This window comes from Mirounga angustirostris, unplaced genomic scaffold, assembly GCF_029215605.1.
Source record: "Mirounga angustirostris isolate CCGP_5_RB_7025 unplaced genomic scaffold, mMirAng1.0.hap1 SCAF_6, whole genome shotgun sequence".
Classification (NCBI taxonomy): Eukaryota; Metazoa; Chordata; class Mammalia; order Carnivora; family Phocidae; genus Mirounga; species Mirounga angustirostris.
In genome coordinates this window covers 84,059,334-84,081,495 of record NW_026991714.1, presented here as the reverse complement: position 1 = coordinate 84,081,495, position 22,162 = coordinate 84,059,334, and the positions used below count along the sequence as shown (strand labels likewise).

The 22,162-nt window shown below is 41.5% G+C and overlaps 1 protein-coding gene across 4 annotated transcripts in view; it reads right to left on the bottom strand.

Moving 5' to 3' along the window:
* The window catches only part of PCNX2 (pecanex 2), a 306,833-nt gene that overhangs the window by 110,946 nt on the left and 173,725 nt on the right, over positions 1-22,162 (bottom strand). For all 4 annotated transcript variants that reach the window (XM_064594619.1, XM_064594618.1, XM_045877819.3 and 1 more), the window contains 2 exons: positions 17,930-18,071; positions 13,702-13,879 (listed from right to left, as the gene is read on the bottom strand). In XM_064594619.1, coding sequence (XP_064450689.1) covers positions 13,702-13,879; positions 17,930-18,071 — 320 coding nt within the window. The remainder of the gene's footprint in view (positions 1-13,701; positions 13,880-17,929; positions 18,072-22,162) is intronic.

The following is a 22,162-nucleotide window of genomic DNA, read 5'->3' as shown; positions in this document are numbered from 1 at the left end:
GAGGGAGTCCAGGGGACATGTGGGGAGGAGCATTTTTAGGCTGAAGCAATGGCCAGATCAAGGGGCCCCACATGAAAGCATGCTTGGCACTGTGGAGGAATGGTAAGGAGAGCTGGATAACCAGGAAGAGAAGAGGAGAGGAAGTCAGAGCAGTGATGGGGACCCAGTGGTGCTGGTCAGTGGGCTAGTGTAAGAGATTTGGCTTTTGCTCTATGTGAAATGGGGAGCCATGTCAGGTTTCTGAGCAGGGACAAGATTGGTTTGTGTTTTAGAAGAAAAACTCGAGGGACTTCTAGTTTTAACTCCAAATGAAAAAAGATTAAGAGTTGTTCCCACTTTTGCAAAAAGAAAAAGTGAAACAAACTGAATATTGATGACTCTTAGACCCATCAGACAACTGATGTCCTGGGGAGAGCTGCCTCTCTGGAAGGGTCAGTGAGACCTGCTCCTCTGGGGCAGAAGCTGCTGGAGCCATGAACTGGCAGGGACACTTAAACGGTGATCCTGGCAAACTCTTAGAGGCTGAGTGTGGAGTAACACAAAATTTAGAAGCCCCTGGGCACCACAGTCTCAGGGGGGGCCTCTATACTTTCATATTCCAGAAACCCCAGCAGGTTCTCATGGTGAAGAGCACAGAAAGATCTCCTCATGGGCCTGGAAAGGGGAGGAAATTAGCCACTGTGAAACACGATGGCCCTCTCCCTCCCCTGAAGGATGAAGGGCTCTGCCTGAGCCTTATCCTGGCTAGGCTCCAGCTCACTTCACCCAAAAGAGGGAAAAACAGTTAACAGAGTCAGGGCTTTAAGGAAATAAAGTAAGAATACTACTACCAGCAAACGGAGTACAGTGCATGGGGAGAAAAAAGCTACACCATTCTGGAAACACTTATGAAGGTCCCAGCCCTGAGACACAGGCCCAATAAGAGACTGAGATTTAACTGGAAGATAAAAGAATATCCCCCCCTGCCCTATACCTTACCAGCACACCAACAAAGATCCAGTATAGTAACACTACGTTACAGCTAGTGTTACAGACACAACTCTCTCTGAGGAGGAGTTTATAGGGAAGCCAAAAATCAAGAGGAGAAAAAACAAGGACACCAGAAAAACTTGAAGCCTCTGGGACCTACAGTTATAGCAGACATTAAACACAGTCCCTCTTCTAATTGGACTAACAGAAATCCTCACACTGAAGGCCTGTTCAGTTTCTGTTACCTGATAACATGTCCTGCTTTCAAAAAAAAATTAAGGGTGTGCCAAAAGGCAAGGAGAAACAGTCTGGAGAGGCAAAGCAAGCACCAGAGCCAGACTCAGATATGACACAGATGTTGGAATGACCACACAGGGAATCAAAAATAACTATGATTAATATGTCTGTAACTTTAATGGAAAAGTAGATAGCATGTAAGAACAGATGTGTAATGTAAAGGGGGAAACGGAAACTTTAAGAAAGGGTCAAAAGGAAATGTTAGAAATAAAAACACTGTAACAGCAACAAGGAATGGCTTTTTTGGGCTCATCAATAGACAGGACATGGTCAGCAAAAAATCAGGGAGTTTGAAGATATGTCAAATAGAAATATCTCTAACTGAAATGGGAACAGGAAAAAAAAAAAAAAACCAACCAAAATACCCAAGAACTACAGGACAATAAGGAAAGGTGTAACATATGCATAAGTGCAATACCAGAAAAAGAAGAAAGAACAGAATATATATTTAAATAACAGCCAAAAACTTTCAAAATTAATGACAGACATTGAAACACAAACCCAGAAAACTGAGAGCGCCAAGCAAGACTGAACACACACACACACACACACACACAAACACACTCATAGGCATGTCATATTCAGGCTTCAGAAAGCCAAAAAAGAGAAAAATCTTGAAACTCAGAAGGAAAAAACATCTTGCCTATAGAAGAACAAAGAAATTGGAGTAGATTTCTCATTAGAAATTATGCAAGCATGGAGAAAGTGAACTATATATTATTAAAGTGTTGATAGAAAAAATCCTGCCAACCTGGAACTCTACAACCTACAAAATTATTCTCCAAAATTGAAGGGAAAAAAATAAAGATTTTGTAGATGAAAACTGAGGAAATCCATTACCAGCTGACCTTCCCTGCAAGAAATGTTAAAATTTCTTCATGCTGAGGAAAATGATACAGGTCAGAAACTTAAACCTATATAAAGTAAGAGCATCAGAAAAGAATAAGTGAAGGTAAAAGAAAATATTTTATTATTTTTATTTTCAATTGATACAAACTATAACTTTGTTTAAGGAAATAATAGGAATAATGTATTGGGTGATTTTAAAATATGGATAAAGAAATTAATAACTTCAATGTCAGAAGGAACAGGAGGGAGAAATTGAAAATACTCTGATAAAAGGTACCTGGGTTAGAAAGTGAAGCAATATAGTGCCATTTGATGATGGATTTAGAGTAGCTTAAAATGTACATTGTAGGCTTATACTTCAGAAAACAGGAAGAACACATCTTGCTCCTGTTAAATACAACTGAAAATGTTGGAAATGGTTTATTACATAAACCTAGGAAGACTCTGGAAGTTGAAGAGAAAAGGGGAAACCAGCTAAAGACCCTGTGATCTGGGGAAAGAAATGGTAGTGAGTCCACTGGATTTTTCTTTTGACCACGAATTTTGCAGATTTAGAGCTAAGCAAGCCAGCAACTCAGAAATGGCAAGAGGCATAGACCTAAAAAATCAAAAATCAAAATAAAAATAAAATCTGCTTTCTCTATTCAAATGACCAGAAAAGGGGCAGCCTCGTAGGACAGAAGAATTTAATAAATAAGCTCTCTACTCGAGCCAAACACCACAGCAGATCTAAAAACCACACTATTAGTAGAATTAAAAGACAAGCCCAGAAAGCATATAACTAATAAAGGACTTGTATCCACAATATGCAAAGAACTCTTACAGTTAGCAATAAGAAAATAAACCAATTTAAAAATGGGCAAAAAAATCTGGACACTTCAATAAAGAAGATATACAGTCAGTAAATAAGTATATGACAATATCAACATCATTTGTCTTTAGGGAAATGAAAATTAAAATGAGATAGCACTGTAAATATCTACTAGAATTGCTAAAATCCAAAAAACTGACAGCCTAAATTGTTGAGGTGAAGAACAACAGGAACTCTCATTCATTGTGGCAACAATGCAGAACAGTAGGGAGCACTTGGAAGATAATTTGGCGGTGTTTTATGAAGCTAAACTTACTTTTATACAATTTAGCAATCATGTATTTATCTAACCTAATTGAAAGGGATGTCTACACAAGACCTGAAGACAAATGTTCATAGCAGCTTTATTCATAATCACCAAAAACTAGAAACAACCAAGATTTCTTTCAATCAGTGAATGGATAAACATCCATACAACGGAATACTATTCAGCAATAAAAAGGAATGAGCTATCAAGCCAGAGCCATGCAAAGACACAGAAAAAATCACTAATGTATATTGCTAAGCAGAAGAAGCCCATCCAAAAAGGTATATGATTCCAATTACATGACATGCTGGAACAGGCAAAACGAAAGCAGTGGTAAATAAATACATCACTGGTCTCCAGAGTTTGGGGGAGGGGAGGAAGGACTGAGTAGATGAAGCACAGGGGATTTTTTAGGGGAATCAAACTGTTTTGTAAGATATGCTAATAATGTATGCATGACACTATATATTTGTTAAATTCCATAGAAATTTATAATGTGAGAAAATGCAATGTATGCAAAATTTTTTTAAAAATGACCTAGGAGATTGGGGGATCCCCAAGTGGAATGCAATGTAGTTGTCATATAAATATATGAAACAACCACACTATGGGAGGTGGAGGAAGAAGGTGCTGACTCAAGTAACTCTGAAAATGATTGGAATCTGTAAGACTAAAAGCAAAAAGGAACAGCACTGCACATGAGCACTGTGCTCTAGTTGACAAGGTTGTTTCCCATGGGGTGCAGGTTAACCATTAGGAAACTACTATACAAGCACATTAGAAGTGAACGGTTAAGTAAATGGATGACAGATGGTAGAAGCCAGGTTCCTCACTGATGGAGTGGGAAGTAACAGTAAGCAAGGGGAATTGGCTAGAATGATCCCTGTGGTCATGGATTCGACTTGGAGATATCAGTATGAACTCCTGTTTAGCTTAATGTAGATACAGGGGGTTACATACAGAATTATCTCTAGATATGTGTATATACATGAGTATACACACATATATTTCCTTGCTCTGTTGGCTGAGAGTGCCTGGAATCAATGACACTCAAGTATCAAGAATGCACCTTGAACCCAGATTTTGGTTTCTAAGTACCATTCCCTAATGAAAGGAAGCAGGACTCCCTTGGAGAAATGGCAAATTTTAGGACTGGGGCAGGAAATATGCAAGACACACCTAGAACATCTTACAGGAGGTAAGAAAGTGCTAATACACACACACACACACACAATGGGGCTATGTCAAAGGGACACAAAAGTCAACTGAAAGAGCCCCAAATAATCAAAATAGCAACAAGATGAGTAAAATAATATTGTATTATTACCCAAAGTATGAAACAAATATCTATGAGCCCATACTGATATAAAAACTAAGTAGATAGATGATAAATAGGCAAATCTCTCATGAAGAAAAGTCAAATAATTTTCAAAATAAATCAAATAATTTATTATTGCTTCCATTCCCATCAAGGAAGTAGAGCATAACTTCCTACTCCTTAAATGTGGACTACACATAGTGATTATTCCTCCTAAGAATACAATCTAGAAAGATTCACAAGAGGATAACTTTAGAGTGGAAAAACCTCAGCCAGGTGATGAAAGTCAACATCAAGTTATGCTGCTAGCATAAATCCTTGACATGATGTGATGAGAACGGCACTGTACCCTTGTCTTCCTCCTTCCCCAAACCTATCACTCCAGTCTTATCAACAGAAAAGCATCACACAGACTCTAACAGAGATACCTTACAATATACCTGACCAAGACTCCTCAAAACTGTTAACTTCAAAAACAAAACAACAGAACGATCACTGCCAAGAGGAGCCTAAGGAGACAAGGCAACTAAATGCAGTATGGTATTCTGGGTGGAACTGAAAAAGGACATTATAGAAAAACTAAGGAAATTTGATTAAGGATGGACTTTAGTTGATAACAACAGATCAACTTTGGTTCCTTAATTGGGACAAACGTAGTATACTAATACAAAATGTGAGTAATAGGGAAACAGAGTATGGGGTATATGGGAACTCTGTACTATCTTTACATCTCCATGAATCTAAAATTATTCTGAAATAAGTTTATATAAAACAAAGTCCTCTGGCCCCTCCATTGAGAACAGGTTGGAGGGGTGGTGGTGGAGGCAGGTAGGCCTGTTGGAAGGATGAGGAGGTTGACACCAAAGTGGCAGCAGCAGGTGGTGAAAACTGAAAAATACTGGGTGTATTTTCAAAGGCTGATCTCTGAGTGAGTAAGAAGCGCAGAAAGCAATTGGAATTTTAGAGTGCTTGAGGAGGAAACTTAACTCTTTTCTGTTTGTAGCTAATTTGTTTCCCCCACCAAGCTAAACTCTACAAGGGCATTTCCCCTGAAGCACCTCCATTTCTTAGGCAGCATACCTAGTAGACACTAAATAATTATTGCTGAATCAAATTCTCCATGCCGTGTGATGAAATCCTGCATGCCCCCTTCCTTCAGTTTGGGCACAGCACCTCCCAGAACACTGATAACATACAAGCAAATATAACTCTCCCCTACTTATCTTATCAAAGGACACTTTCTTTTAAAAATCCACCTAATTGGGGTGCCTGGGTGGCAAAGTGGGTTAAGCATCCAACTCTTGGTTTTGCCTCAGGTCATGATCTCAGGGTTGTGATCTCAGGGTCATGAGATCAAGCCCCATGTTGGGTTCTGCATTGGGCATGGAGCCTATTTAAGATAGTCTCTCTCCCTCTTCCTCTGCTCCTTCCCCCAACATGCATGTGCACGTGCTTGCTCTCTTTCTCTCTCAAATAAGTAAGTAAATAAATAAATAAAATCCACCTAAATAACTTTCAGATTGATTGATATTTATATTTGCACTGTAAAACTTGTTGAGTCCCACAACCCCGTGAACACTGAAGGCCAGTAAGATTTTCTTTTAGGCCAGTAAGATATTTTTAAATTCTTTTTTACACTCCTGATCAATCCCACCATTTGAGTTGAATGCTTAGCAAAAGATGTTATGCTGGTTGCCCAAACTGCCTGCGTCAGTTTTACCTGTTGGTATAATGGTTTTTTACTCAATTAAATATTGTATAAGCTGATGCAATATGGTTACAAACAGTATGAGTACAAATGGAAGAGGGGTGTTTCTATCACAGCAAAGTTGAATGCTGATGACTTGAGGAAGACATCTCTAAAACTGTGGTGGACTTAGGTATGAATGAGAAGAGATTTGGGAACAAAGAAAATATGAACTGCTCTTAGACTGTTTCACAGGTAACTTTCACTTCTCACTTCAAGTAGAATTTTAAAAATCAGAAACGGGAACGGAACACCCTAGAAAGCACATAATGGGCATGGTTCATGGAATAAGACCAAATAGTCCTCATTCTGTAGATTCCTACTTAAAGAAAAGGTTTTAAAAGACTGCTAATAAGAGTTCAGGTGTAAGTTTTATGCTATTATAAAATTACAAGGTAGGCATGTAGGTATCATTTATTATCATTTCCTGCTTAAGGTTTTCAGTTAGCCAACCAACCACTCGCCAGATTCAGTTGAATTTAAAGGTTCTACTGGACTGTGAACCTTCTGCACACTCATTCCCATTCTTTTTCTCTCTCACCATTTCCTCTTCATCTATACTTTGAAGTGATAACCAGGATGCTAGTAGGTGATCCAGATAGATTTCCTATAGAAAGTTGCAGAGGATTTGAAAGTTTTATCACAGCAGACTTCATTTCCTTGAAGACAGGACATTGTAGGGCATAAAGAATGCTCCAGGCCCTATGGGTTGATGTTATTATGGGAGTTAGTCTTGTCTAGTAGAGAGGAAACTGTGAGATGACCTTGCTGAAGTTTCCAGAGTTCTGAAGAAGATGAGTAAACCTGAAAATTCCATTTCCTACTTGCTTACCATTATGCTGTATGCTTGTTTCAAGAGTCACTTCTCATACCTATTTCCTAAATGCTGGTCATCCCTTGGGGCACCTGGGTGGCTCAGTCGGTTAAGCATCTGCCTTTGGCTCAGGTCATGATCCCAGGGTCCTGGGATCGAGCCCCGTATCGGGCTCCCTGCCCTTCGGGGAGCCTGCTTCTCCCTCTCCCTCTGCCTGCCGCTCCCCCTGCTTGTGCTCTCTCTCTGGCAAATAAATAAATAAAATCTTTATAAATAAATAAATAAATAAATAAATAAATAAATAAATAAATAAATAAATCCTGGTCATCCTTGCTGGAAGGAATGTAAATCTTTTCGAAGGATTCTCTGTTGAGACTCTTTCATGTAGATGCTATCCACCCAGCAATTCCCATCATGGGAATCTATGTTTCTGAGACACTAACACCAGGATGTTAGTTTTGATCATTGCATGGCGGGATGCAGTAGCATCACACACTTCTTGTCTAGCCTCTTTCTTCCCTCCCTGACTCTCAGACTGAGTCTGGTTAGGACTCAAGGAGGGGCAAGAAGTCTAGGCTTCATTGACTAGGGGACACACATACCTCTGGCCATTGTTCTTGGTTCATGAGTGAACACATGACACCAAAGTTGTCAATGAGACTCGCCCCCAGAACATTGGCTGAAGTTATGAAGAAAGATGCTTTCTCTTTTTTCTGGGATTATTGGGGTGTGAGAATGCTGTAAATCAAGAATTGCTAGTGACCATGATTACACCCATGTGGATAGAGCCGATCTCAGGATGAAGCCAACAGAGGAGAAAAGGATAGCCAGCATGTGGATGTGAAGGGGAAATAAGAACAGAATTTCAGTGCCATCAATTAAGCCTCTGGATCACCCAATCAGTTATGTGAACTATTAAAATCCCTTTTTCCATTAAGCCAATTTCATGTGGGTTTCTGGAGTTCATGAACATAAAAGTCCCAACTACCACAGAAAAAAAATCTGTAAACAAACTTAATGTTTATCAGTAGGGAAGAGCTAATCAAATTATGATATGCACTATGGAATACTATGCAGGCATCAAAAGGAGGAGGCCACATTAGATGTACAGTGATGGAAGTTCTCTGAGATATATTTTTAAGCAACAAAGCGAAGTAAAAAATGTGTAAAGAATGATCCTATTGAAATTTGTGTGTGTGTGTGTGTGTGAATTTGTAGGAAGACAGAATAGAAGGAACTATTCTGAAATGCTTACCATGGTTATCATTAGAGAGAGGAGGGGTTAAGAAGTGAGGAATGTGTATAAGATAGACATTCTTTGTATATTTCCATGATTTTTCTAATTTTATCATAATGAGCATATATTTATGCATTACTTACTCAAAATTAAAATATTTAAATAGTAACAAATCCCGTTCTCAAGGTCATCACTTTTGGTCCTCATTGCTTCTCATTCCACAACCGAGCAACCAACATTCTTTCCCCCCAGTCGTCTTTCCCCCCTTGTTAGTGGCAGCACTAGTTACTAGAAGAGTGATCTGAGAGCTCCCAGCCGCTGCTCGTCCTCCCACAGTCCACTTCCCCGGCGTCCCAACGGTCACCAAATTGATCAGCTCCACCTCCCGGACTCCCCCGGGATTGTTCCCTCCTCTGTCTCACTTCTGCCACTGCAGTTCAAGCTCTCATTATGAGTCGCCTGAATGAGCACGCTCCTCTCCTACCCAATTTCCAAGACTCCAACTCCCACAAAGAGATGTTTCTAAAATGCGTTTCTGAGCCTCTTACTCCTCACTTAACCTTCAGCCAACGAAGGAATGAAGTCCAAACCCTGACACACGGCCTGCTCAGCCCTTTTCGGTCTGACTTAGACACCCGCCGCTTCATCCCTCCCCACTCTCCCCACCATGTGTTCATGCTTGCCAAGGGACTTGCGGTTCCCAGGACATGCCCAACTCTCTTGCTTCTGTGACGGCACATGCAGTTCCCCTGGCACAGATCACTTTTCCCTGCTTTCCTTGCCTGACCCACTCCCTCCCTCTTCAAAGCTCCAGGGAATAAGCATCATTGCTTCCAATTCTCCTGGGTGGGACTGGGTACTGTTTTTACATGCCCTCTTGAAATCCTCTGCCATGGTCACCTTCCTTATCACACTTTATTATTTATTTATTTATTTATTTATTTATTTATTTATGAGAGAGAGAGAGAGACAGAGACAGAGTGAAAGGCGGGGAGGGGCAAAGGGAGAGGGAGAAGCAGACTCCCTGATGAGCAGGGACCCCACGTAGGACTTGATCCCAGGACCCTGAGATCATGACCTGAGCTGAAGGCAGATGCTTAACTGAGTCACCCAGGCGCCCCATTTATCACACTTTATTGTAATTATCTCCTTATCTTTGTGCCTTCTTTCTAGAGTCCCGAAGTGTGGGAGGCATTGTCACCAAGGAAAGTCTCGGAGAAGAATCCTGGGCTACCATTTTATAACTGTGAGATCTTTGGGCAATTAACTTACATTCTGTTCCTCTGTTTTCTCATCTGTACCCTGAAGAGCATCCAACTGCAAAGCTGCGGTGAGGATTAAGCATGTCAATTATGTGTAAATCTCACGGAAAGCACCAAATAAGGATGCGCTATCATTCGGATCATTAGTAATCTTTGGGTCTAATAACAACGTCTGGCGCTTAAGGGATGCAAAGTAAATGAACAATTACTCTGTTGAACAAACTATTTTGAACAAGTGCCTCTGTAAAAGGGTGTATTCCCAGACAAGAGGTTCAGTTTTAATGCCACACATCTTGGCTCCGTTGTGATTATTCATACAACTTTGTAAAAAACAGCTTCACCCATTACTGTTCATTTGCTAGATGGTGAGAGAGCTAGCCCCCGGGTTGCACCAATGTTCTGTACGATTTCATACTTAACGCATTTTGGAAAGCCTGGCAGAATCATCCACTGGCAGGATTTTTTTCAAGTCCTGCTTCTACAACTAAACATTCCTAAAAATGTCCAGGCAGGATGGTTTCTAGGAACTTTTTTTGAGACCGGTGGGAGAGCACGAAAGCAGTCTTGTCGTCTTTGTTCCTGTCACAACCAAATGTCTGCACCTGGAGCATGTCCCATCCCCACCTCCCATCCCCCTCCACCCCCTGCCCCAGGACCTAGACACACCGGAAATGTGAAAAATTAATTACAGTAGTTAATTCCTGAAAGAGAAGGCTGACTGATGGGGCAGAACAGAAAGAAGGAAGGGACTGAGAATGGCCTGACTTGTCAAAGGGTGTGTGCCCTGAATGTCAGGCAGCTCAGGATGGGATATGCAGGGGAGGGGAGGGGGAGCCTTCTTCCCCTCTGGCCACTCCCCCCCGAGCCCAGGATGCCATCACTGTGAATGTCTCACCCTCCATGTCGATGCATGGGTGGTGCTAATTCTTTCCCATTGGGCTCTGTCCCTGTAACTCATTATGTCCCATTTTCCACTAGGTCTGGCAGGCTGCAGAGAAGAGCCAACATCCACCTTCCAGACCCCGGGGGACTCAGGAGTTCAGGCAAACAGAGAGTACCATGCAGCAGGACCCTCTGGAAGCCACCTACTTCATTCTGTGGGCCTTGGTGCTGTGATCTCACTCTGGAGATCATCCCTCTAACCCGGTCTCCCCTTTCTTTCTACCCATAATGCCTGAAGCATTAGGGGTCGCTGACTTATAACAATAATGAGTCCCATATTCATGCAGCTCCTCTCTTACAAGGAAACTGGATGCCCTTTCTGTGTCTCTTCATTAATCTTGCAGCCGTCCTGCGGGGTGGGCTGTCCAGTTAACAGTGACTCTCAGTTTAGCAGAATGGGAGCAGGACTGGGGAAAGGGGGTAGAGATGTCTGCACTGATCAGACGGGAGGACACATCATCAGTGGACTTTGATGAGCCTACAGAACAAATAAAATTTCATAGAGTGCAATGAATAACCCTGGGGAGCACTATGGCCAGTAAGAACAATATAAGGGATTTCTAGGAAACATATTAATAGAGACAATTTTTAAAAAAATATATTTAAATGACAAGAAAGGACAGGAAGCATCAGCTGGGATTTGCAGGCAGAATATTTACAGGAAACATTAACTGTGGTTCCGCTCATCGCCTCCACCATCTTACGTCATTAATTTCCGTTGGCTCTTTTTTTTCCAGGAAGATCTCAAATGCTTTCTCTTTAACTACATATTTTCATTCTGTTTCTCATTCCAGAAAACGCACTGTTCCCAGCTCTCTCAAGATCAAGAGTGAGCAGGCATCAGAAGGGGTTAGGGATGTGTCAAGACCAACTCACTAGATCGTACACTGATGTTTCTCGCTTTTGTTCTTATCCCCAACCTAAAAGCAAACTATTCAAATTATATGTGCTAATTCTCCCTCAATTAGAGAGAACAGGAATGCGGCTACTATAGCTGTGTCCGAAATTATTAGTGTTTGAACTGGTATTTCAAAAAAATTACGGCAAATGAAAGTCAAATGCCAGCAACGAATAAGTTTGTCCGGGTTTAGGTTTCAGACTGTGTCCCACCCTCCTCATCACGCAGAGGATGGCACCAGGTGTCAGCGGGGGAAGGCCACCGTGTTCCGGGAAATGAAAATCATTCCTCCTGCTGCAAATGTACAATCCCTTAGAAACCATGCCCTTAAGACTCTTACAGCGAGACCCTCCCTCCTCTCTGCCACGCTTCTGAACACTGGGGGCCTCTCACTCTACAGGACAACACTTAGATGGAATTCAGTGTGGAAAACCAGCCACACTCCTTCCCATACTAAACAATGTGTAACTTCTGTTTTGATACTAACAATGGCCCTACAAATTCTGCCTGGAATTTGGGAAGCGCATTCTACTTAAAGACTTCTTTTAGAGTTGTAGTAATTACTCCTCTCAACACCCAGGTGAGATTGCTACCCTTCTTTTTCTTTTTTTTTTTTAAGATTTTATTTATTTATTTGACAGAGAGAGAGAGCATGCGCACAAGCAAGGGGAACAGCAAGCAAAGGGAGAGAGAGAAGCAGGCTCCCCACTGAGCAAGGAGCCCGATGTGGGACTCGATCCCAGGACCCTGGGATCATGACCTGAGCCGAAGGCAGACACTTAACCGACTGAGCCACCCAGGCGCCCCCTTGTTTTTCAATTTTATCAGAAACTGAGGTTCAGAAAGGTATATAAATATCACCATGTCAAAATATAAATAATGCCAAAGTCAGTAATTCAACATATCCGAACCCATTTGGCATCTGTTAATAAGCTCTTAACCCTGTGAGTGATAAAATTATGTATAATAACTTCATAAATGCTTTAAAGATCATAGGATATAGTTTTACATTTATTATGTGAAATAAAGGGAATTCATATATAATGAAGGAAAATAGAATATGAAGCCTGTTATTTGAACCATCAGATAACTGGGATAAATTTATCAAGACCAAACAGAACTCAGACAAAGAGAGAAGAAATGGTTGTGGGAAAAGGACCAAGGTGAGGGTTCTCGAATACAATATATGCGTTAGAAGTAATAGCATGGAGCAAGTGACAAATGGAGGGACTCAGGCAACTGAAAATTCAGTGTTCAGCCAGAGTTATAAGAAGAAATGTGCATGTCTGATAGGATGACGGTAATTACTCATGGGACATTGTTAGGACAATGTGAGAGTTCTGAGATTTTGCGACCTAAAACAAGCAGAGAGAAAGGTAGAAGGAAGGAAGAAGTAATAAAGAGAAAAATTAACAGAACTGATTCAAAAAGAGATAAAAAAAAATGAAGTTCAGGAAAAAAGATCTTAAAATTTTAAAAAGTATTGACCAAAAGCGGGAAGGATTTGGTTGAGTCAAGCTCAGAATGGAAACCTGCAGTTGCCATATTAATGGGGTATGAGGAAGCCAGATGTGAAATGAGTCAGTGTGTCAGGGTTCATTTGCCAAGAGTCGTTCCAAATCCTTTCTCATTTCTGTTTACAAACCTTGGCTTTGTGAGATGCTCAGAATACACTTGGCCAGGGATCCAGAGGATTTTATCCCCCCCCACTACCATGTTAGACATTATTTCCATCCCCATAAATTTGCCTGAATTGTGATTAGGATTTCTCATTGTCGGTGTATCAATTACAACAGATGAACTCTGGACCTGATAAAAACCAAGAGAATGAAAATACTCCCAGGGACCGGGCTCTCGGGCACCGGGTCAAAATTTCACCTCAAATGCTAGCCAATTGAAAACAAAAAAATCAGTCTGGTCGCTAATCTTTAATTCAGAGCATTTTGGGTCTAGGGAAGTTTTATAATGAGATTGTTAACAGAGACGAAGATCATAAAGTTTCAAAATTTCAAGCAACACTAATGGCTAACTCATTTTAATTAGTGATTTTTGGCAAATAACATGGCATTTTCATATTCCACGGGGAAATATTCCTAAAATGGAAGCAGGAGTGTGACACGCATATGTAATTCAATTTAATTTCGTTCCATAATTTTTTTTTAAAAAAGAAAACGTTTACAATTCTTAAAACCTGTGATGAGAAGCCCACCCTTTAAATTTTAAAATGAAGAAAACAGAGAATTAACTTGCCTTGCTAAATAAAATGGACACCATGAAGAAATCCAGTAAAAAACTCTCTGAAATATCTTTGTAGTCAAAATGGAAAAAGATCACAGTGAAGCCCAAGTGAATAAACTGGTGAGCTGGGTTACAGAAAGAGGTCCGCAGCAGCTTCATGCCGGCCACAATCATCAGGAAAATGTCCCAGCTGTTGAAAAGGAGAGAAAGGGCTCAAAGACTGCCTGCAAACTATCAGGTGAGTTACAATAGCTACCGTTTCGTGAGCATTTACTGTGCACGGTGCGCTTTACAGGCATGAAAAGCCACGACTGCAGTGGGGCGCTGGGGAGGGGGCTCTGTCATTATCCACATTTGTCAAAGGAACAAACCCAGTCTCAGAGTTTGGGTCCCCTGTCTAAGGTCTCACAGGGTGGAGCGAGGATTGAAATTCAGTCTCCGGGGACTCTGGAGCACAGACCCTTTTCACGAGAGGCAGCTCCTTCCTGCCCCATGATTTTCACAGTCCCCTGTCCTTCAGCAAGGACACAGGGCTCCCTTGCATGTTGTCCCTCTTAGCATCTTCTCAGTATAGGCTTTTTTATTATAAAAGAATCCTACAGAAGCAGTGATGTCATAATAGTTAATATTAAATTCTGAAAAGAAAAAAAAAGCAGTATCTTAATAAAGCCATTTTTGCCTTTACTGTTAATTTCCAGTATTTTTCAGCATATTTATTACCCCCAGTGAACATAAGCTCTCTGAACTCCCTTTTTTTCTGCTGAAAATGATCTCATCGACTTTTTTTCCCCATGGCATTGGCCTTTTTAGTGAAGGAACTCACCAAAGGAGTCTGGTAAAGAGATACTAGGGGTTTGCTTTGAGGCCTGGACTCCTGGATGCTCTTGTCTAGGGAGTCAGGTTATTAACCCGTGTAGAGAGCGTGTGTTATGTGCACAATTCCAGCAGATGCTGAGGCCAACAGTGAACACTCTACCTACCTTGAGCTTGGAAGGTTAATAACAGATCAGAAGTGCCTGACAGAGAGCAACCAGCTCCTTTCTGAGGGGAGGTTTTGCACTTTAGGCAGATTCCTGCCCGCCCCCCATAAAATCCTACTTGGGAACTCAAAAGAAAGACAGAAATGGGAATGCTTTCTGGAGAATGGTGGCCCTTAAAAAAAGAGAGAGATATTCTTTTTCTGGCTAAATACAGAAACCTGGAGCTATGCCTCAATTTCCCTAAGCCTAGAAGGATCCTAGGCTCTGGACCTTTACTAGCATTACTATCATCTTGTCCCAGGATGAGGACGTTCAAAAAGTGCTTTTAAAGCCTTTGCACCTATCAGGTGCAAAATTGACATTTTTATTGTCAAAAAGATCTGGTGTTGGCAATTCCATCTGCCTCCATGTGATATTCCATATGACTTCAAACCTAGGGCTGCAATTGTGCTCTCTCTGCCCCAGGATGTGCCCAGTGAGATTTGCTCAAGGCTCTTCTGAGAAAAACTAGCCCTTGATTACATGCAGATTTGGGCTGAGTGGGAATGTTTTCCTATAACTTTGACATAAAGCCTTTAGGGTTCCTGCAGCGAGGTTGAGGACTGCTCCATAACCCATCTTTCTTTTCCAGTGGGCAGCTAATGAACCTGACGAAAATACAATATAAAAATATGACTTTGGGTCCAGTTGCCTTTGACGACAGCCCAGAGTACAAGAATCCCTGTGGGAGGGGCGCTCAGTCAGCTAAAGGTCTGCCTTCAACTCAGGTCATGATCTCAGGGTCCTGGGATTGAGCCCCGTGTCAGGCTCCCTGCTCAATGGGAAATCTGCTTCTCTCTCTCCCTCTGCCCCTTACCCCTCTGCTTGTGCATGTCTCTCTCTCTCTCTCTCAAATAAATAAAAAAGAATCCGGATGGGATACCAAAAGAATCTTGAAGAAAAAAAAGAATCCGGATGGGATACCAAAGCCCAATGACAAGGCATCTCAAGATAAGGGGTATTTTGGTATTTTAGGGGAGACTGGTGATTTTTCTGGGTTATTCAGACCAAATCTAGATTGAGGGTAAACTCTAACTCTCTATGACTATGGTTCAAATGAAGAGCATTCATTTTATGTTTATTAATGATGACTGGTTAAGACTATGGAAGGTCTTAAGGACTGATGTTTATAGCCTTTGTAACATTGCAATAGTAATGGTTACAGTTAAAATCGTTCATAGATGATTGTAGGCTCAGCTGAAGGTTTAATAAAGGCTTATGTAGCAACCAGTGAACATGGCCTCGGACAGCTGCAAAGCACCCACTTCGATCAGGCTGGGAAATATAAATACCTAACAAGACATCATGATTCACTCACTCGCCCATTTACCAGCCCCCACTCGCTCATCCATCCACCCAGCCTTCTACCCTTTACTAGGGAGTTGGTATTAAAAGTTGAATAAGAAACAGTGCCTGTTATTGAAGACTTCACTACCTGACTATCTGGTACAGTGGTTCTCAATGCAACCAGGGTGGGGGCGAGGCTTCTGAACTGGAAACAGGTTTCTAGGTGATACTGACATACAGCCTCCTGCTGTCCTGCTTGGGAGCAGCTGGTCTAGCGGGGTACTTGAAATTATTTTCTAAGCCTTCAGATGGATGCCTCAAGAATACAAAGCAATCGGCAGTTTGGGGCTCTAAGAAGAATAATCCTGCTGGTATCATCTGGGATTTGAGAATATTTGTAGGTACAGAGCTAAGGTGATATTTTCTGACTTAAGTGTCTGGAAAAAAAATTACAGGGAGATAGAGAGTATTATTACTCGAAACTGGACTCCCTCCAAACTGTTTATTTGACTCTGCCTGATTCCCAGTGCTTGCGTCTGTCCTTTGCCAACAGCCAGAACTGGTGGGTCTCAACCTGCAGGCTTAGATTGAGGTCTGAGTCCTGATGTCGGAAAGCGACAACTTTAAATCCTTTAGTTCATTACCCTGAGGGCAGCACTGGTGTCTTCTTTGCCACTTTGGTGCTGATTGCGAGCCCTCGTTCTAGAAACTGAGGCTCGGCTTTGTTCCGGGAGGTCACTGGGGTCAGCCAACATTGTGCATACTGGAGACACCTGCCACTAGGAAAAGCACTTGATGTTTTGGATGGGGAGGCATCTCCTGGATTGGGTCCCACCCACACTGTGCAGGAGGGCTACATTCCCATCGTCTTTTTCTTTATCCAGTGAGACTGATTTTCATCCCTGGATCTGAAGTCTAGGATTTTAAATACCAAATATGACTTGCCTTGGTCTAACAGAAGTAGGTCTGAACTGCAAAGAAGGCAGAATCTGATAAAGACAAGAAGGTTATACAATCATTTCATTTAGTGTCTGCTCTGTGTGACTATGAATCTACTCAAAGTCCAACAGAGTATTCAAATGCCTTTTATCTCAGCTTGCTCAATCTTTGGCAAATATTAATTAATTTGTCTTCATCACACCCTGAAAGGAGGAGCAGGTTTGAATTATTATGCTTGGGATTATGCATGAGGGTTGACTTGGGTGCATGATGTTAAAGTAACGTGACTTAATAAGCAAATCTGAAAAAGGATCTCTTTTGCATTCTCCTACTCAAACTTATTTGACCAGCAACTTCAACCTTTTGTTGGAACAACAAATCCACCAATTATCGAGTAGGATTTCCATTTGCAAATTCAGAGTTAATTTTAACATATGAAAGCAGTAACTCAACTGAGCACCGTTAATACTTTGCGAAAACATGGGGGCATCTTGATGGCATGACGTCTCTGTGCTCCATTCTTTTTAATTGGGAGGCTTCTCCGGATAAATGCAGAGAGATCAGTGACAGTGATTAATCTCCCCCTCCCTCAAGCACAAAATGATGGAGTATTCGCTAAATGAAATGACACGAGGCTGTTCATAAAGCTCTGAGCATGATGGTAAGAACTCCAGGAGCCCCCGGCATCATACTGTGCTTCCGTCATCTTATTAAAGCTCACTGACTAAGCTTTTGCAGGAGGATTTTCAGACTGACTGTCATTTATTCACAACATCACTTCAACCACATCTAGCTTCCTTTCCAGCTTGGTCACTCTACAGTAACCATCAAGCTCTAGTGAGTTTGAGTAAAAGACCACCGCGGCCTCCTTGTACGTGGCCAGTAAATCAGTAGATGCACGTTGGCTTCTGCTGCAGCCTGTTTAGAGAAAATTCACTGGATTTTGAAATCACTGTGATCGAAATCATGATGACAATAAACCATTATCCACTTACTGGGTACCAAGTCTCCGGTAATTGCTGATTGAAAATGCATCAATAGTGACGGCATTCAAAATTATTGCCGGATACAAGATATATTTTTCAAAATACTGAAGCCAAACATAGAGTCTTTCAAACCACATTAAATGGGCGACATCTGAAAGAAACACAAAAACCACTTAGAACAGCCACTGATCAAGTTATTTTTCTTTAAGTGCATGTAATAAGAAGTAATATCCCCCCTTTAGTTCAAAAGCTGCGGATTCAGACTCCAGATACTAGATATGATCTACCAATTTCTTTCCAGGCAGCAACTCTTTGCTTTGTTTCTACATAGATCATAAATAATAATATACAGTAATACAGGCCAGTATCCCCATTTTTCAAGTCAAGTGATTTTTCCATATATAATCATTACTGGGACCAATGAAATAAGTTGTCATATAACATCAAGGCATCTCAGAGCAAGCAAGGGTAGACAGTGAAGGATGAAGGATTGAAAAAACAATCCAGGGGCCCATCTCCTCTTAAGCTGGGGATACTTCCAAGGCTGGGCTCTCTTCTCCCGTTTTATAGTCTTTAAATCTACAATCAGATCCCCAGGCAATAGATACAAATAAGAGAAAGCTGATCCCTAGGCCCCGTCAGGATGAATGTGTGACATTCTTGTGAACCCTGGTGACAGAGGGAGCACCACAGGGAATGAAGCCTATTCCCCATAAGGGCTAAGGTTTTGAGGTTTGTGTTCAGATTCTACCAACCACTGGTGTGTGTGATGGTGAACTGTTAACTTGATCTTCCTGAGCCTGTTTTGTGCGCCCCGCCCATCCTCTGAGTCTGCTACTGGGGAAGTGACTGCCTCTCTTTCCATCCACTCATGGCAGGGGAGAAATCTGCTCTCCCCCAGGATAGGGTAATATGGAATGCATACTTGTAGTGCTCGTTGCCCATCTCTGACTATTTTTCTCTGTGAGGATGGGGAGTGGCTGGTCCAATCGGTCAGAGCACTAACTTCCTTAGGCCACAGCGTCAGCGGGAGAGGAAAACTCAACCCTGTGGCAGGCTGGAGCTCTGCTCTGCTTCTGGCTTCTGCGAGGAGAGCACACCTGGTTCGGCCCAGGGCCCGAGGGGAGGCCTAGCTCATTCCCCACTGAATCTCTCTGCTGGTCACTGTGAGGCTGACGTGGACGCCAATCCACCAGCCAGCAGCCAGGCGAATGAACCAGATATGCCGGGGACTCAGTTCCCTCCACAGCAAGTCTCAGAGGCCAAACCTCCAAAGGGCAAAGCCGACTCCACTGAGCTTCTGGACTCACATTCCTCCACCATTCATATAAAATTTATACCCCCAATAATCTATAGTAAAAAAACAAGAAAGCCCCATACTTTTTACATTATTTGAATTGCACAAGAATCAACTCAAGAAAGACAAGGGTCACACTCACTGTGTAGAGTGACACAGCAGCGATATGGCCTGTCCCCTCCAGGTGTCTTAACCAGTTTTAGGACACAAATTACCTGCTTCCAACATTTTTCACTAGGATTTTATGTAAAGAGTCTCAGGAAGCAACATAAACACACACGTACTATACACACAGAATCGGAAACTGGTATTTTACTTTCTTGTTTATATGGCTTACATATCTATGCAAGAATGTATTATCATGACCATAAAAACACCAAAGCTATCTTCATTTGATTAAAAGTATGAGGAGAGGTCGGTATTCAGAAATCTTACTCAAAAAGAATTAATTTGAATGAGATAGGAATGGTGAAGATGGGTAGAGTGGGAATACTTCATGACATGGGAAATAAAAAGAATAAACATCCCAATGATTAATTTAATAAGTAGAAGAGAGATGCAACGAGAAATTATCAAGATAAAAAAAATTTTTAGCGGTAAATGAAACAGGGAGGAAGACTGGGTAATTTACCCATAGAAAATGAAAACATTAATTTGAAAAGATACATGCACCTCTATGTTTATTGCAGCATTATTTACAATAGCTAAATTATGGAAGCAGCCCAAGTGTCCATCAACTGATGAATGCATAAAGAGGAGGTGGTGTGTAGGGGTGTGTGTGTATGTGTATAATATATACATATTAGAATATTACTCAGCCATAAAAAAGAATGAAATCTTGCCATCTGCAACAACATGGATTGATCTAGAGGTTGTAATGCTAAGTGGAATAAATCAGAGAAAGACAAATACCATATGATTTCACTCATATGTGGAATTTAAGAAACAAAATAAACAGAGAGAAAAAAAGAGACAAACAAAAACCAGACACTTAAACACAGAGAATAAACTGATGGTCTCCAGAGGGGAAGTGGGTGAGGGGATGGGTGAAATAGGTGAAGGGGATTAAGAGTCCACTTACCTTGATGAGCACTGAGTAATGTATACAATTGTTGGATCATGGTATTGTACACCTGAGACTAATACAACACTATATGTTAATTATACTTCAATTTAAAAAGTATATATACACAATGGAATATTACTCAGCCATAAAAAAAGAATGACATTTTGCTATTTGTGACAACATGGATGGAGCTTGAGGGCATTATGCTAAGTGAAATAAGTCAGAGAAAGACAAATACTGTATGATTTCACTTATATGTGAAATACCAAGAGAAGTGAACAAAAAACCAGAAATAGACTCTTAAATACAGAGGAAAAAACTGGTAGTTGCCAGAGGGGAGTGGAAGAGGGGCTGGGCAAAATAAGTGAAGGGGATTAAGAGGTACAAACTTCCAGTTATAGAATAGATAAGTTACAGAGATGGAAAGTACAGTATAGGGAATACAGTCAGTAATATCGTAATAACGTGGTATGGTGACAGATGGTGACCACACTTACCATAGTGAACACTGCGTAATATATAGAATTGTCTAAGTTATACACCTGAAACTAATACAACATTGTATGTCAATTATACTTCAGTAATTAAAAAACAGCAAGGATGCTGGGTAGGGATTTAACTTTGGGTATTCTTAATGGTCAGTGTGTAGCGTTTTCTGGTGTAGATTTGGAAATGAGTTACTTCATAAGGAATTAAGTTTTTTACTTATAATTAATGAAATCTAGGTATATTACATATTTTACAGATAGATAAAAGGGTTTTCATCTTTTGTGAAAGTATATGACAATTTGGAAACACAAATCTTTACCATCCATCCCCCATTTCCTTTAGGCAAATGATGTTAACCCCTACTTCCTAGAGAAAATTGAGGCTATTAGGAAAGAATTGCCTAATCTTCCCACCCTTCAACTACCTATTTATTTATATTCACATCTGCCTTCTCGGTTCTCCTGAAGCTGAGGTCCCACTGATGCTTTGGGTCTCACTCCTCTTGATATCTGGTTCAGGAGTCACACTCCCCAGAGGAACTCTTTCCTACTGGCAAGTGGCAAGATTCCAGTCTTTGCCAAATTGAAAATTTGCTTTCCACTCTGCACCTCCTTCTTGTGTTCACTCTGCCCTTTTTTGCACAGCTTCTTGGAAAGGCTGTGAATGTCTGACAGTCCCAGGCCCTTGTCTCCTACTTGCTGCTGACACTTCTGCCCCTGGGTGTTTGCAGCTACACCTGCCCAGAACAGTGTAGGATGCAGCCACCTGTGACTTCCTAAATGACAAATAACTGATCCTTCTTGGTCTATCTTACTGGACCTTTCTAGGCACAAAACATCACTGTCCTTCCTTCTTTTTAAAACTCTGTCCAGGGGCACCTGGGTGGCTCAGTTGGTTAAGTGTCAACTCTTGGTTTCTGCTCAGGTCATGATCTCAAGGTCATGAGATTGAGCCCCGTGGTCAGGCTCGAGCACAGGCACTGAGCATGGAGCCTGCTTAAGATTCTCTCAGGGTGCCTGGGTGGCTCAGTCGGTTGGGCGTCTGCCTTCAGCTCAGGTCGTGATCTCTAGGTCCTGGGATCAAGCCCCAAGTTGGGCTTCCTGCTCAGTGGGGAGTCTGCTTCTCTTTCTCTCTCTCCCTCCCTCTGCCCCTCCCCACCGAGTGTTCTCTCTCAAATAAATAAAATCTTTAAAGAATTCTCTCTCTCCCCCCCAAAATGCCCCCCCACTCACTCACACTCTTTCTCTCTAAAAATAAATAAAAAATAAAATAAAATAAAATAAAAAAATAAAATACTCTCTGTCCTTAGCTTCCCCATGCCACCCACTCCTGCTTGCCCTTAAACCTTCCACCCAACTCTTTCCATTTTCTCTGCAAGCTCCTCTTCCCT